The sequence below is a fragment of the Gekko japonicus genome, unplaced genomic scaffold (genome assembly GCF_001447785.1).
Source record: "Gekko japonicus isolate JY-2015 unplaced genomic scaffold, Gekko_japonicus_V1.1 scaffold2271, whole genome shotgun sequence".
NCBI classification, from domain to species: domain Eukaryota; kingdom Metazoa; phylum Chordata; class Lepidosauria; order Squamata; family Gekkonidae; genus Gekko; species Gekko japonicus.
The window spans coordinates 148,807-166,259 of NW_015160291.1; the positions used below are offsets into that span (position 1 = coordinate 148,807).

At 46.6% G+C, this 17,453-nt stretch overlaps 2 protein-coding genes across 2 annotated transcripts in view; both read left to right on the top strand.

Annotated features, from left to right (window-relative positions):
* LOC107114404 (zinc finger protein 707-like) overlaps positions 1 to 8,268 on the top strand; it is an 8,507-nt gene extending 239 nt beyond the window's left edge. Inside the window, exons 2-5 of the mRNA XM_015415878.1 lie at positions 1,871 to 1,938; positions 4,033 to 4,186; positions 6,151 to 6,292; positions 8,265 to 8,268. Coding sequence (XP_015271364.1) covers positions 1,879 to 1,938; positions 4,033 to 4,186; positions 6,151 to 6,292; positions 8,265 to 8,268 — 360 coding nt within the window. The 5' untranslated portion in view covers positions 1,871 to 1,878. The remainder of the gene's footprint in view (positions 1 to 1,870; positions 1,939 to 4,032; positions 4,187 to 6,150; positions 6,293 to 8,264) is intronic.
* LOC107114453 (zinc finger protein 883-like) lies at positions 6,220 to 9,697 on the top strand. Its single transcript, XM_015415950.1, has 2 exons — positions 6,220 to 6,237; positions 8,265 to 9,697. Exon 2 carries the CDS (start codon positions 8,270 to 8,272, stop codon positions 9,566 to 9,568), a length of 1,299 nt encoding a protein of 432 aa, XP_015271436.1. The 5' UTR covers positions 6,220 to 6,237; positions 8,265 to 8,269; the 3' UTR covers positions 9,569 to 9,697.
* Positions 9,698 to 17,453: the final 7,756 nt, after the last annotated feature.

Consider the following 17,453-nt stretch of genomic DNA (forward strand, 5'->3'; position numbering starts at 1 on the left):
AGAGTCGGGGCAGCCAAAGCAGCGCCTCTGGCCAGGAGCTGAAACCCGTGAGGGGCACCCAGCGCGTGCCATCCTCCAGGTGGGACCTGGGGATCCCCCGGCATTACAGCTCACTTCCAGACTTAACAGGGATCGGTTCCCCTGGAGGAAAGGGATGCTTTGGAGGGTGGACTCCCTGTGGCATTGCTTCCCACCCAGGTCCCTCCTTAAACCCCCCCCCCCCAAATCTCCAGGAGTTTCCCAACCTGGAGCTGGCAACCCCCCTCCCTCCCCCCGCCGGTGGCAGGGGGGGACCTGGCGACTGGGCTGCAGGAAGAGATGGGGAGGCAGAGGAAACCCCCCCCCCACATGCCTAGTCTGCTCCTGTCTCTATGTGGCAGCATCCACATCTAAGCAAGGGTTGGGGGTGGGGTGGAATCTCTTGGCCTCCAGCTTTTTTGTGCCTCAGTGGCCCATTTGGAAAAGTGTGGAGGGAGCAGAGAGTCGAAAGGCATAAAATGGGGTGTGGGGGGGATGGAGAAAGATGCAAGTGCCTCCCCCCCCCCTTTCCTCCAGCTGAACGACACTATGAGCTTTTTCTACAGGGTGCATTGCTTTTCTGGCCCCAGTTTGGTGCAGTGGTTAAGGGCACGGACTCTCATCTGGGAGAACCGGGTTTGATTCCCCACTCCTCCACTTGCAGCTGCTGGATGATCTTGGGCAAGCCGTAGTTCTGGCAGAGCTGTGCTCTCAAAGACAGTTCTGTAGTAGTAGTAGAATTTATTACGGTCACTAGACCAACCACATATATATGGGTCATTTCCTGCGGGAGCGCACAGGAGCAGAGCTCCTGCAGTAAGGAGCCCAGGGGGCGGGCATATGCAACAAACCCCGCCCCCTGCTCCCAGCAGCTCTCAGTTCGGCCATGAGCAAGAAGCAGCCAGGTATGTTGCAGAGCCCCCCCCCCTTTTCAGGGACAAGCCTCCCCTTCTCTGTGAGGGCAGATCTGCACGTGTCCCCCCCCCCATAGCTAGCAATCCAAAACAGTCCAGTGGAGCCTGAGTGGTGGGTGTTGCCTTCTGACACACTTCCGGTAATGTCAGGGGGTGTGGCATATGCAGATAAGTTATGCTAATGAGTTATGCTAATGAGCTCCTGCACCTCTTTTTCTACGAAATGACCTCTGACCCTTATAATAGTAGCCAAGGACAGGTCTGGAAAGAGCTCTCTCAGCCCCACCCACCTCACAGGGTGTCTGTTGTGGGGAGGGGAAGGGAAAGGAGTGTGTAAGCCGCTCTGAGACTCCGAGGGAACTCCAATCTCCTCGTCCTCCTCCTCTTTGGGTGTCTGAGGGTGGTGGAGCTGGAGGAGCAGAGGCCCAGGGCCAGGGTTGCCAACTCCTGCGAGGAACTAGAGTTTTTGCCAGAAAAGGGCATTCTGCAGTGGTCTGGTCTGTGGGTTTGGGAAGTAGATGAGGAGATCGGCTCATGGCGGGAAGGGGAGGGGAGAACAGGAAGAGATTGGACTTATTCCCCGCCCTTCACTACCCAAAGGTGTCTCAGAGCGGCTTACAAACTCCTTTCTCTTCCCCTCCCCACAACAGACACCCTGTGAGGTGGGTGGGGCTGAGAGAGCTCTTGACAGAAACTGCTCTTTTTTCAAGAACACCTCTCATCAGAACTACGGCTTGCCCAAGGTCATCCAGCCAGGTGCAAGTGGAGGAGTGGGGAATCAAATCCGGTCCTCCCAGATTAGAGTCCGCGCACTTAACCACGACACCAAACTCTGTAGTGGGAGTGGGAGGCCGAGTGGGAGGCCAGGCACCCAAGTGAAATCCTAAACCAGCTCCAGGGACTGAAAGCTTTCCCATTCCTCCTGTCCCCCCTCACAGGTAGCAGAATGGCATCCTGGATCCAGGCCCTCCCTGGGGAGGAAACAGTAATTCTACATCCTGCTCAGGTAAGGGAAGGATCCCCCTGAGGCAGACCCGAGGGGCTCGTTGGGGGGTGGTCAACTGATACACTCCTTTTTCCTACTTAAAGGCATTCAGGCCTTCTTACTCCCATTTCTTAGCCCATTTGGGGGGGAGGGGCCGTGGCTCAGTGGAAGAGCCTCTGCCTTGCATGCAGAAGGGCTCAGGAGCCATCCCCACGGACATCTCCAGTTGGAAGGATCACGCAGGAGGTGATGGGCAGGGCCTCTGCCTGAGACCCTGCAGAGCTGCTGCCAGTCTCCGTGTGTGTGGCATAGCCAGGAGATCCTATGATTGTCTGGCCGCCAGACGTTCTAGCTCTTTAGTGTTATCCAGGGTGCACCACGAGGAGGCGCGCTAGAATTGCACTTTGGCAGTTGTGCAGACCTGTTGTTTAAATGGGGCAAAATACCAGGACCCGGATGCGATTGTGGCGCAGTCCGCCAAACTGTTTTCCAACGGTCACAGGAATATGAGCGTCGGGCTTTCCAGGGTGATGTGATGGAGCTCTCTGAACTCTCCCCAGCTGCGATTGAGTGGATTGAAAATTTAGATATTCGTATTAAGATATTCACCCAGTTGGTCTGCATACCCACTGTATCAACTTGGTTACGTATTTTATAGACTTACATGCTTCCTGTGTGTAATTCTGCCATATGATAAATAAATGAATGCTGCCAGTCTGAGTGGACAAAACTGGTCTTGAAGGACCAATGGTCTGATTCAGTATAAGGCGGCTTCATGTGTGACTCAATAGTATCATATCCTCAGAAGGCATGGGATAGAGCAGCCCATCCAGTCCAACACTCTGTCACACAGTGGCCAAAAATACCAGGTGCCATCAGGAGGTCCACCAGTGGGGCCAGGACACCAGAAGCCCTCCCACTGTTGCCCCTCCCAGGCACCAAGAATACAGAGCATCACTTGCCCCAGCCTGAGAGTTCCTATCTATACCTTGTGGCTAATAGCCACTGATGGACCTCTGCTCCATATGCTTATCTAATTCCCTCTTGAACCCGTCCATGCTTGTAGCCGCCACCACTCCTGTGGCAGTGAATTCCATGTGTTAATCACTCTTTGGGGGAATAAGGACCTCCTTTTATCTGTTCTAACCCAACTGCTCAGCAATTTCATTGAGTGCCCACGAGTTCTTGTATTGTGAGAAAGGGAGAAAAGTACCTCTTTCTCTACCTGCTCTTGTAAACCTCGATCATGTCACCCCCTCAGCCGTCGTTTCTCCAAGCTAAAGAGCCCCAAGCGCTTTAAAAAATTTTCATAGGGAATGGAAACACCTTTAATGATTTGTCACTCACTGGATGATTAAAGAAGATACCTATTTTTCCTTACAAGATTTCGTTATCCTGTCGTGGTTGTTTTTCCTTACTATGTTCTCCTAGATCAGTGATGGCGAACCTTTTAGAGACTGAGTGCCCAAACTGCGACCCAAAACCCACTTATTGATCACAAAGTGCCAACACGGCAATTTAACCTGAATACTGAGGTTTTACTTTAGAAAAAACAACCCATAACATTAATTTAAGATGATCCAAACAAAGTAAGGAAAGCAATCCCAAATGCTGTCATTCACTTAAAGTTATTTGGCAGAGAATTCGACACTTTCATGATGGTCTAGGCCTGGCTGGGGCGATGGCACGCGTGCCCACAGAGAGGGCTCTGAGTGCCACCTCTGGCACCCGTGCCATAGGTTCGCCACCACTGTCCTAGATCCTAGCCTGACACTTTAACCACTACCCCATGTTGGCTTGAAAGTCAAAGCTCCCTCCGTCAGATACCAGCTTCGAGTCTGGAAAGCTTTTGCCCTGAAGCTCTTATTGATATGTACGGTGCCATCCACTGAACTCGAATCTGGTTCTTCTGACTGCGGACTAACGTGGCTGCCCTTCTGAAACTGTCTTCACCAGGGAGAAAAGAAGAGTATAAATAAATAAAAGCCAGGCCTGTTTGAAGTTCTGAGTCCTGAGTAACAGTACCCAGGACCCGTACCTTCATTTTTCTGTTCAGAAGGTGAGCGACAGTGTTTCCGTGTTTGGGAAGTTATTTATATTTTCTTCTTCTTCTAGGGGCCGGTGACCTTTGAGGAGGTGGCTGTGTATTTCACGGCGGGCGAATGGGCTCTGCTGGATCCGGACCAAAAAGCTCTGTACAGAGAAGTCATGCTGGAGAATTATAGGATCTTGGCCTCTCTGAGTTCCTCTTCGCCTATTGATGCAGAAGGTAGAAATGTCTGTACTCTCTAGGTCTCCTTGCATTGTAAGGATAAGAACATCAGAAGAGCCCTGCTGGATCAGACCAATGAGGTCCACCTAGTCCAGCATCCCATCTCACACAGTGGCCAACCAGTTCCTCTGCAGGACCAACAACAGGGCAGGTAGATTCATGGAGGATATGTCTATCAGTGGCTGCTAGCCATGGTGTCTGAGGAGAACCTCTATATACAGAGGTGGTCAACCTCCAAATCCCAGAGCCAGGAGGCAACATGAGGGGAAGAACTTTGGCCTCTGTGCCTTGTTGTTGGCCCTCTAGAGGAAGTGGTTGGCCACTGTGTGAGACAGGATGCTGGACTAGATGGACCACTGGTCTGATCCAGCCGGGCTCTTCTGGTATTCTTATCGGTAGATTCATGGAGGATAAGTCTATCAGTGGCTACTAGCCATGGTGACTGAGGAGAACCTCCATATACAGAGGCAGTCAGCCTCTGAATCCCAGAGCCAGGAGGCAGACTAAGGGAACACCTTGACCTCTCTGCCTTGTTGTTGGCCCTCCAGAGGAACTGGTTGGCCACCGTGTGAGGTAGGATGCTGGACTAGATGGACGGTTGGTCTGATCCAGCAGGGCTCTTCCTATGTTCTTATGGCTAACATTTTCCTAGCAATTTCTTCCTACTCCACACCCAGGGGGCTTTAAAAATGGTTCATTCACACTACAGGATTTCTTTTTTAAAAAAAGAAGCCCTTCTGTGACTCAGCAAGGAAAGTGGTAGCCATGGGATTGAGGAGTATAGGGAGGAAGCTCCGTGTGTGAAATGCTAAGGTGGCTACCTCTGATTTTGCAGCAATGTGGAAAACCCTCATCATGTGGAAACCACCTCATAGCCTTGTTGGCGTGGCTCCACCTTGTAGACTTGTTAGTGTGGCTCACGTGGCTGCTGCCCTTTTGGATGCTGCTTGGAATCTGGGTGGCTGCAGGCGGATGTAATATTGGCATTAGCGGTAGCTCCTGCTTCAGCCAAGTTTGCAGTTTATACACAGTAATGTGTCCAGTTCGGCCCAAGAGACTCAGTGACGTTGTAGCAGCAACACCAATTCCCGGTTGAATATGGCCTGCTCTTTTTATCTAATATTCTGCTCTGTGAGTGGCCACGTGCGTCTGGGGACCAGAAGGGTCATAATGATGTTGCTGACTCTTGAGTGGCTGTGGCCAATCAGCACAACCCACAGCTGGGTTTTATGCAAAACTGCCCCAAGGAGGGGAGGGAGGAGGGCTCTTGAGTGGCTGCAGCCAATCAGCACTGCCCACAACCAGGTTTTATGCAAAACTGCTCCAGGGAGGGGAGGGAGGAGGGCTCTTGAGTGGCTGTAGAAGAAGAAGAAGAGATTGGATTTATACCCCGCCCTTCACTACCCAAAGGTGTCCCAGAGCGGCTTACAAACTCCTTTCCCTTCCCCTCCCCACAACAGACACCCTGTGAGCTAGGTGGGGCTGAGAGAGCTCTTTCAAGGACTGCCCTTGAGAGAACAGCTCCAAAAGAACTTGTGACTGACCAAGGTCACCCCAGCAACTGCAAGTGGATGAGCAGGGAATCAAACCCGGTTCCATCTGATTGGAGTCCGCTCCCTCAACTGGCATGTCTGTTTTCTTTCTTTTTTATTAATAATTTTTCAACATTTCAACTTTTCAGCTTTTCAAATACTGTGTCATAGATAACAATCACTCTATAAATCTACATTTACAATCCCATTTAAACCTTCCAGTACATAGATGTCTTAAAATACTAAATTGTCCTATGTCAAAAATATATCATATCCTGATACAGGGGGTTATTAGCCATGATGTTTTTGGCTATCATATAACTTATTACTGGATACCAAACTGTTACTATTTTTTTCTTGTAATTAAATGGGGATGAATTAGAGATATTGATTGCCATTTTGCTTAAAACATGTCTGTTTTCTTTAAAGAAATTCCCAAACCTGACTTGATCTCCTGGCTGAAAGAAGAGGAAGACCTTTTTGTCCAGGATCCCGAAGAAGTCAAGAGATGTTCAGGTAGCTGGATATTTGTGGGATTGCTTAAGAAACAGGAAAAACTCTCTCACAGGCTGTGAGTTTTCCTGGTAGACATCTTGTGTGGCTTTTGGAGTACATGTTCCTAACCACTTGGCACCTCACAAGATCAGCCTCTGCAAAGTTGGGGTTTTTTTATGTTGTTGTTTGTTTCCATAAGAAGGGATATGAATGCTGGATGGCTCCCCTGTCTATGGTGAAAGATTTTAGTTTTGATCTCCTAATGCCCTACATCATCTTCTTCTTCTTCTTCCTCTTCTTCTTCCTCTTCTTCTTCCTCTTCTTCCTCCTCTTCCTCCTCCTCTTCTTCTTCACCTAATGCCCCAAACCAGGCACAAATCATTTTAGTTTCTGGTGTGTTTTGTGCAGTTTTTAAGCCCTTCGCCCATTGGAAGTGGATGTGCTTGCTGGAATATTTCTGTGCATATTGATGATTTATGTATTTTGTGCCACAGACATTTTTATCCTGAAATTTGATGCTGCTGATGTATATTTTGGATCATTTTTAAAGGTGGGGGTTAGGGTGTTTTATCTTGTGCTGGTTGACCCTGATCTGGCCTAATTCAAGTAAAGGCCTGCACTCAGGGCTCTTTTTGTAGCAGGTACTCCTTTGCATATTAGGCCACACACCCCTAATGTAGCCAGTCCTCCAAGAGCTTACAGAGGTCTTCTTCCTGCTACAAAAAGAGCCCTGCATGCACTTAAGAAACTCTAGAGGTCTAGTTAACTTTCGTGTATCAGATCATTTAATTCCTGGCACGAGGTACATCTTCAGAAGGTCTTAGGTTCGCTACAGGTAGTACTATTAGAGAATCTGGCTTCCATGTCAGTCTTTTATTAAAACATAATTATCACATTGCTAACATTGCTCAAGTGGAGGTACCGCTTCAGTGGGAAGGTAACAGTGTTCCGTGCGCCTTGGTGTTTAGTCATGCCGGCCACATAACCACAGAAACATCTTCGGACAGCGCTGGCTCTTCGGCTTTGAAACGGAGATGAGCACCACAACCCTAGAGTCGGACTCGACTGGCTTTCGAGCAAGGGACCCTTTACCTTTTTTAACATTAGAAAAGAGGATCCCGAAGTAACACCTTAAAGACAAACAAAAATTGTGTTGGGGTATGAACTTTTGTGAGTCACTGCTCATTTCTTTGGAGGACTCACAAAAGAGCTCCTCCCCTTTAAGGCACTCCTGGACTCTTGGTGCTCCTGGACAAGATGGGTCGACTAACAAGGTCGACCCATCTTGATCTATTGCTAACATCAACTAAATCAACAGAAAATGATACCATTCATTACTGCTACATAGATAATTAAAGGAGACCAATTACATCACTCAGAAAAGTGTCTTACCCAAAGATAAGCGAGTTACAAGCAAGGAGCCCCTTCTAAGAAAAATCTCCCAGTCACCTCAGATTCTGATATTTCTCAGTGTTTAGAATAATCTCTTAACAACAGGTCACTGTCCCAATTGATAAGGGTGCATATTGTTTCCTAACTGATTATCTTAAAGCTTCAAACAAGGTTATGTATACTTAAATATGAAAATTATTGGTTCATTCTTGCTACTTGTTACCTTAACAAGGTCTCTTTAAAAAAACATTGATTACAGGTTTCTCAGAGCCAGCTGTGGTGTAGTGGTTAAGAGTGGCACGTTCTAATCTGAAGAACCGGGCTTTTCCCCACTGCTCCATATGCACCCAGCTGGGTGACCTTGGGTCAGTCACAGTTCTCTCAGAGCTGTTCTCTCAAGAGCAGTTCTCAGAGAGCTTTCTTAGCCACACCTACTGCACAGGGTGTCTGCTGTGGGGAGAGGAAGAGAAGGAGAATGTAAGCCACTCTGAGACTCTGAGTAAAGAACGGGGTATAAATCCAATCTCCTCCTCCTTCTCCTCCTCTTCTTCCTCTTCTTCTGTACTGGCCCTAGTTGAACATATGAATATCAGCATTTATTCATTGGGTCTGTTCTGCGTTTCTTCCTCATCTGCTTTCTCTCTTTATTTCTACAGGTGATATGAGAGAGAGTGAGAGAGAACAGCAGAGGATAAAAGCAGAAGCTAATCATACATTAGTTTCTTATGATGGAGCCAAATTCCATGGAATTCAAATTCAAGAAAAAAGTCACAAAGGAAGTAAAAACAATGAGTGTTTGCCATTTACAAAGATTTTAATTACTGAGACATCCCTTAGACCACAGGAGATAATACCCAATGAGAAGAAATGCTTAGTGTGTGGGAAAAGCTTCAGTCACGTTAAAAACCTTATTTCCCACAAAAGAATTCACATGGAAGAGAAACCATATCAGTGCTCAGAGTGTGGAAAGAACTTCAGGCAGAACGTTCATTTGATTCAACATCAAAGAATCCACACAGGGGAGAAACCATATCAATGCTCAGAATGCGGGAAGAGGTTTAGTCACAGCTCAGGACTTGTTTACCATCAAAGAATCCACAGAGGAGAGAAACCCTATAAATGTTCAGAGTGTGGAAGGAGTTACAGTGACAGCTCAAGCCTTACTTCTCATCAAAGAATCCACACAGGGGAGAAACCATATAAATGCTTGGAGTGTGGACAAAGTTTCAGTGTGAGATCAAGTCTTACTACCCACCAGAGAATCCACACAGGGGAAAAGCCATATCAGTGCTTGGAGTGTGGAAAGCGCTTCAGTCAGAATTCAAATCTTAACTCCCATCAAAAAATCCACACAAGAGAGAAACCATATAAATGCTTGGAGTGTGGAAAGAGCTTCAGTCAGAGTTCTGGCCTTACTTCTCATCAAAGAATCCACACAGGGGAGAAACCGTATCAGTGTTCCGAGTGTGGGAAATGCTTTAATATCAGCTCAAGTCTTACTTGCCATCAAAGAATACACACAGGGGAGAAACCATATCAATGCTCAGTGTGTGGGAAAAGCTTCAGGCGGAATCTACACCTTGTTCAACATCAGAGAATCCACACAGGAGAGAAACCGTATCTGTGTTCTGAATGTGGGAAGAGCTTCAGTATCAGCTCAAGCCTTACTGCCCATCAAAGAATCCACACAGGAGAGAAGCCATATACATGCTCTGAATGTGGGAAGAGCTTCTGTTCCAGGTCAATTCTTACTTCCCATCAAAGAATCCACACAGGAGAGAAACCGTATCTGTGTTCTGAATGTGGGAAGGGCTTCATCCAGAGCTCAAGCCTTATCTCCCATCGGAGAATTCACACAGGGGAGAAACCATATACATGCTTACAATGTGGGAAAAGCTTCAGTCACAGTTCAAGCCTTATTTCCCATCAAAGAATTCACGATGGGGAGAAACCAGAATAATAAGCACTCTATGAATACAGTTTTGTGAAAAATCACAACTGAGTTACAGAACAGAGAGATGCTCTGTTTCATTAAGGAATGGTCAATTTATGTCATTATCACTGAAAATAAGAACATAAGAACATAAGAGACGCCAATGTTGGATCAGGCCAAAGGCCCATCCAGTCCAACACTCTGTGTCACACAGTGGCCAGAAATACCAGTGCCATCAGGAGGTCCACCAGTGGGGCCAGGACATTAGAAGCCCTCCCACTGTTGACCTCCCCAAGCACCAAGAAGACAGAGCATCACTTGCCCCAGAGCCCCTATTTATTTATTTATTTTATTTACATTTTTATCCCGCCCTCCCCGGAGGCTCAGGGCGGCTAACAGGCATGTAGCTAATAAAACATAAAAGCAGTACAAAATATCTATACCTTGTGTCTAATAGCCACTGAAAATCTATTTCATCTTTGAAAAGAACTGTCTAATAGAATCAGAGTTGGAAGGGATCTCCAGGGTCATCTAGTCCAACCCCCTGCACAATGCAGGAAATTCACAAATACCTCCTCCCCCACACCCCCAGTGACCCTTGCCCCATTCCCAGAAGATGGCCAAAAAACCCTCCTGGAGAAAAATTGCTTCCTGACCCCAAAGTGGTGATCTGCATTTCTCTGGGCATGTAAGAAAGGGACACAAGAACTAAGCACTGATGCAACCCTTCCTGCCCACCCTTCTCGTGATCTGTCTAAGTTCACAGAATCGGTGTTGCAGTCAGGTCCCCAATCTAGCCTCTGTTTAAAAATCTCCAAAGAAGGAGAGCCCACCACCTCCTGAGGAAGTCTGTTCCACTGAGGAATTGCTCTAACCGTCAGGAAGTATTGCCACATGTTTTTGAGGAGCTCCTCTGGTTTGAAGAATCAGAGTCAGGATCCTAGGATGGAATAACAAACTTAATATTCTTCTGTGAGCCACCCTGAGCCTGAACTAGCGGGGAGGGGAAGGTATAAATTGAAATAAATAAATAAAATGCTTGTGACATCCCATTCTCCCACTATTTTCAGGAATGTTTTATCACATTAAATGTTCAGTTTTTATTTTATGCCTAACATGTATTTTTGAACTATCTCCCCTGGTCCATTTCTGGAAGACATGCTTCTGTCCCCTGCCCCCGACTTGTTTTCAAGCACCCTATTATCGTCAGCAAGGGCATAATGAAATTTAGTCTCTTTATGGCTCTTGGAGGAGCTGCGGTGGCTCAAGTGGTTAAGACGCTGACCTGCAGGCTGTGGAAGGTCAGTAGTTCAGCAGTTCGAGACCCGGGCGCCGCATGATGGAGTGAGCTCCTGTCTCTAGTTCCCGCTCCTGCCAACCTAGCAGTTCGAAAGCAAGACATTGCAAGAAGATAAATAGGTACCACTTTGGTGGGAAGGTAACAGCGTTCCGTGCGCCTTGGTGTTTAGTCATGCCAGCCACATGACCACGGAAACGTCTTCGGACAGCGCTGGCTCTTCGGCTTTGAAACAGAGATGAGCACCGCAACCCTAGAGTCTGATTCGACTGGCTTTCCACCTCTATTAACGTCTTTGAGTCATTCCCTGATTTCTCCAATTACACAAATGGTCTCCCATTGAGTGTTCTCCCATCTTCCTTTCAGGAACAGAATGAAGTTGCCAAATTTTCTCCACTACACATTGAAAATATATAGAAAGTAATTATGTATCTTGGGGGAAATTCCTGCATATTGCCATAACTTTATATATGGTATGGGACTAGTATATTTGAAGGACCACCTACTCCCTTATGAACCTACCAGATGGCTATGGATATCTTGTAAGGCCCTGCTTTGGGTGCCTCCACCTTCTGAGTTTGGCAGATGGCATCCCAAGAAAGGGCCTTATTGCTCATGGCACCAAGATTATGGAACTCCCTCCCCAAGAGTATTTGTCTGTCCCCTTTTATCACTGTCTTCCGCAAAGGGGGTGAAGACATTTTCTGTTTTGTCTAGTGTTCTCACAATGAGACTCCTTCCTGCCCTATATTTTAAGTGATGTTTCTGTGTTTTTATACATGTCCTTTAGTTTTGGTTTTAATTTGATTAATTATTATTTTTTTAATATTGCTTTGTTTTAGTGGTTATCCGTCTTGGTAGCCATGATTGGGCTGAAAGGCAGGATGTAACTAAATAATTAACTCCTGAGTAAGGCTCCTAAGTAAGCTCAATAGTCATGGGATAAGAGGACAAATCTTCTTGTGGATTAAAAATTGGTTAATTAACAGGAAACAGAGAGTGAGTATAAATGGGCAATTTTCACAGTGGAAGGTGGTAAGCAGTGGGGTACCGCAGGGCTCTGTATGAGATCCGGTGCTTTTTAACTTGTTCACTGATAATTTGGAGTCAGGCGTGAGCAGTGAAGTGGCAAAGTCTGAGGATGACGCTAAGTTGTTCAGGGCAGTGAGAACCACGGAGGACTGCAAGGGATCTGTTGAGGCTGGGCAAGTGGGCATCAACATGCTGGTGGGACTGCCCACAAATTAAACGTTTCTGGAAAGAAGTAACAGCCCAAATTAAGGAGATAACGTCTCAGGAAATTGCGTTTAAACCAGAAGTTATACTCCTACATAGATGGGATGATTCGATAGTAGACAACACTAGGGAGACTTATCTCGACACTACTTGCGACAGCCAAATTGACAATAGCAGCAGGATGGAAATCACCCTCCCCACCCTCTTTGGCAGTGTGGCATGATAAATTATGGCAACAGTTCGTTATGGCCAAAATAGCGGACTCAATACAAAGAACACAACAGACAAGCATAGCTCCACGTATGAGATTTATTAAAACACTAGAAAAAAGGCCCGTTGTGGAAATAAATACAACGGCCTCTAGCAAGAGGCTCTGAGTGGGTGCCCCGACCTTGGACACTCAGTGTCAATTTGCTGTGGCGACCTCAGCAGGGTATAATGACACTGAGTCCACCATTTTCTCCAGAGGAACTGATCTCTGCTACCTAAAGAACAGTTGTAATTTTGAGTGATCTCCAGCCCTCACCTGGAGATTGGCAACGATGGTTCCCCAGAAGGGAATGGTTGGTTTGGAGGGTGGAGTCTATGGCTTTGTACCTGTCCGAGGTCCCACGCCTCCTGAAACCTCACCCTCTCCAGGCTCCATCCCTCACATCTCCAGGAATTTCCCACCTGGAGTTGGCAACCCTATCTCCTTCCCAGCCAATCATCAACCTACCTTTATTTCCCCCTCACTCTTCAGCTTTCCACCCCACACACTTTATAAGGGAGATGGTCACCGATACTAAATTATATGTCATGGGAAGGAATACTCCCGACTAACACCGCATATCATAAGTGGTTACACCTGTGAGATATACTAAGTAATCAGATATGCTAATAGGTTCAGACTCTGCACTTACACTCAAAATAACAATTACATCAATTATCAATACCAATATACCGAGGGGAACATATTATCACTTAATAACCAAAAGTAGTAGTGTACTGAGTAATGTAAAACAAAATATGAGTTATTTGTATATGTACTTTTCTTATTATAATAATAAAAATAAATTTACCAAAAAAAAAAAACCTGGCAAATAAGGTTCAACATGAGCAAGTGCAAAGTAATGCACATTGGAGCCAAAAATCCTAACTATATGGGGTCTGAACTGGTGGTGACTGACCAGGAGAGAGATCTTGGAGTCGTGGTAGGTAACTCACTTAAGATGTTGACTCAGTGTGCAACTGCAATAAAGAAGGCAAATGCTATGCTGGGGATTATTAGGAAGGGGACAGAGATCAGCCAGTATCTTAATGCCCCCTGTATAAATCTCTGGTGCAGCCTCATTTGAAATGTTGTGTACAGTTCTGGTTACCACACCCCAAAAAAGATATTAAAGCATTGGAAAAGGTGCAGAGAAGGGCAAGTAAAATGATTAAGGTGATGGTGCACCTTCCCTACGAAGAATGGTTAAAAAGGTTAGGGCTTTTTAGCTTGGAGGAGTGATGACTGAGGAGTGACACGACTGAGGTTTACAAAATTATGCATGGGATAGAGAAGGTAGAGAAAGAAGTACTTTTCTCCCTTTTGTTGTATGCACCGCTTATGAAACACTTTGTACTCTGCCACTGACTAACAGTCAGTCTAACTTAATAGGTGCACTTAACACTTCCCTGGTGCATATGTTAAGTGCCTTTGATGATTCTAATCACAGTAACTGAAATCAATCATTAATACATATTCAGGTATTCACTTTGGTTCAATGCTTAAATGCATTCTGGGAAAAATACTAAATGCTGACAGGCAGTAACTGGCCAGCTGTAACTACGCATGTTCCTGAAGTCAGCTCACTTGCGTTAGAGGAAGAACACACCACTATGTACCCATATCTGCTACATTAGATACTTTTAGAATTTCATGGCCTGGGAAGAAGAAGGCCCATTGTTCAACTGAAGGAGGTATATTTTTGCCTGAGAAAATCCAGCCCACAGGTTGGAGCCCAATCAGAATGGTGTGACGGATATGTGACAAAGTTTGATGGAACCAATAATTATGATTTATTTCTAACTGTCATAGGGGGTATAAAACTTATGTCTCCCATTGTAACCTTAGGAAGAGCTGTAGGTATTCAAGGATTCAAAACCTTGTTGTACCTGTACTTTTCCTCCTTTATTAATAAAGTTTTAGCTTGGATCCTACTCTACAGGACTGCTGAGTGCTTTCTCAAATTGGGCCGGGGAAGCACAGTGACAGAGTTTCTGTCTTACACTTTCTCACAATACAAGAACTCATGGGCACTCAATTAAGTTAATGAGTAGTAAGCTTAGAACAGTTAAAAGGAAGTACTTCTTCACCCCAACAGTCATTAACACATGGGATTCACTGCTGCAAGAAGTGGTGGCTACAAGCATAGACAGCTTCGAGAGGGGATTGGATAAACATAAGGAGCAGAGGTCCATCCCTGGCTATTAGCCACATGGTATAGAAGATGGAACATTGTCTGGGACAGTGATGCTCTGTCTTCTTGGTGCTTGGGGGGCAACAGTGGGAGGGCTTCCAGAGTTCTGACCCAGCTGGTGGACTTCCTGATGGCCCCTGGGTTTTGGCCACTGTGTGATCCAGAGTGTTGGTCTGGATGGGCCATTGGCCTGATCCAACATGGCTTCTCTTATGTTCTTAACTGTCACTCCTCACTGACACTGTAGAGTTCCATTTGAATCCCTGTCACTCAAACTTGGGGTTAAAGCATTAACCATTTACTGTCTGTCACACCTGCACTCAAAAGGAACCCTCTACAGCTGTGAGTCAGCTGGCCTCTCCGTCCTGGCATTACTGTAGTGGTCTAGCTTTGTATGCGTGCATGTTAGCAGCAGCCTGTTTCAAAAAGCCACTGAAAAAGTTGGTTTGACACCAGCCTGCTGATTTTTGCCTGCATACTCTGTCTGAACTGAGAATCCCTGATGTCTGAAATGGAATCCCCGCCTTTCTTACTTACTGCGTGAGAATCTGTGGAACCAGCTGCCTGCCCTGAGGCCACTAAAGAAACCAAGATGTATTATGTTTCTCCATAACAGACAGACTCTTCTTTTTTTTTTCCTGAACAGATCTTGAAAGATCCTTATAGCATTTGAACTCACAGCTGAGGCAATAAACACAACCTCAGTCTTGTTCTCATTCCACAGGACTAGGTTGTCTCCATATGGCTATTTTCCTTCTCTCTGGCTCTTCAACTGAAGCAGTGCTTGTTAGAGAATCTGTATGGTGTTATCTACCTCTCCAGTGAGTAACTGCAGCAATATAGCAGAACAAAATGCAAGTCCAGTTGTGCCAGCATTCTCCAGGATAGGAGGTTTCACGAGTCAAAGCTCACTCTGCCAAACCAACACAGCTAATCCACTCCCCCCCCCCCCAAAAAAAGAGATTTTATTAAATTGGAACAAAGTTACAAACGAGACAATCCTCAGATAGCAATTTGGTATATCCAAAATACAGCTCACCCACTTGAAGCAATAAACTGTTAATGTAGGTGTGGCGTGGCAATAAAACCAGTCATACTAGCAAAGTTCTAGTATTCAGTTGTGTTATTTCTCATTAAATGCCCGTTAAAGTCACCTATAAACCTGATTGTGTTAATCCCACAAGGCTAGTCTGGAAGAGGTCCATCAGTGGCTATTAGCCACAAGGTACAGATAGGGACTCTGGGGCAAGTGATGCTCTGTCTTCTTGGTGCTTGGGGGGGTCAACAGTGGGAGGGCTTCTAATGTCCTGGCCCCACTGGTGGACCTCCTGATGGCACTGGTATTTCTGGCCACTGTGTGATACAGAGTGTTGGACTGGATGGGCCTTTGGCCTGATCCAACATTGGCGTCTCTTATGTTCTTAACCCAGAAAAGATAAAATAGAGGAGAGAAGGATGATGTACGATGCTTTGTGTCCCCATTTGTGGAGAAACATCGCATATAAATGAATTCAATCCAGCTTGGTGTAGCGGTTAAGTGTGCTGACTCTAATCTGGGAGAACTGTGTTTGATTCCCCACTCCTCCACTTGCAGCTGCTGGATGACCTTGGGCAAGCCATAGTTCTGACAAGAGCTGTCCTTGAAAGGGCAGTTCTTGAAAGAGCTCTCTCAGCCTCACCTACCTCACAGGGTGTCTGTTGTGGGGAGGGGAAGGGAAAGGAGTTTGTAAGCTGCTCTGAGACTCCAAGTGAAGGGCGGGGTATAAATCCAATCTCTTCTTCTTCTTCCATAATAGTAACTGGATGTGTCTGTCTGTTTTGATGTGCAAAGCCCTTGCAGCACATGGGCAACTTTACGTAAGATGCTCAAGAGATGGAGATGGAATAAAACTTTTCTAGCTCCTCTGGGTAGTGTAATCAATGTGGTGTCTTAGTACCAGTTATAAACCGGTCCGCTGTGACCCTGAGGAGAAGTGGAGGAGCTTATGTGGCACATCCTGGACCATCCTGACCCTGCGGGGGAGAAGAGAAGAGGAGCCCCGCTGGATCGGACCAGTGATCCATCTAGTCCAGCATCCTGTCTCACACAGTGGCCAAGCAGTTCCTCTGGAGGGCCAAGGCCTTCCCGTGCTGTTGCCTCCTGGCTCCAGGATTCAGAGACTTAGTGCTCCTGAATGTAGAGGTTCCCCTCAGACACCATGGCTAGTAGCCATTGATAGATTTCTCCTCCATGACTCTATTGAATCTCCCTTTAAAGCTGTTTATTCCTGTGGCCATCACTCCATCCTCTGGCAGTGAATTCCATATTTTAATCCCTCTCTACGTAAAGTAGTATTTTCTTTTGTCTATCCTGGGGCAGAGCTTGCCTGGCACATTCCAGGGCACCCAAACTGAGGGAAGAAGGACAGAGCAGTCCTAAGAGAGGTCCTAAAGCGGAAGGACAGGGGGAAGAACCAGGCAGGACTACAGGGGTTGTTAAGGAATGGTGGTGGTGGTGATGGGGACAAGCAGTATTAGCTCCATGTGGAAGAAAAATCTCCTCTGCTACAGATGTCTCCTTGGGAGAAAGAGTAGTCTAGCGCCCTGACCTGGATAGCCCAGGCATGTCCAATCTCGTCAGCTCTCGGAAGCTAAGCAGGGTCGACTCTGGCAAGTATGTGGATGGGAGACCTCCTTGGAATACCAGAAGTGGGAGGCGGGGGCAGGCTTTAATCAGCCACCTCTTTGGATATCCTCCAGGCCCCCAGTAGGGGTCAGTCACCAGAGGTTGCCATGACGTCCAGGTGCACACATAGGCACTTCTTTTAGAAAATACCAAAATAATAATAATACCAGGAGTTAGGGAGTTAGTCCTCCAAAGAAGGGCCAGGACAAGGGGGAAACATGCCCCAGGAGGAGGAGGAGGCTGCCTGGCACCAGAACGAAGCTGTGGAGC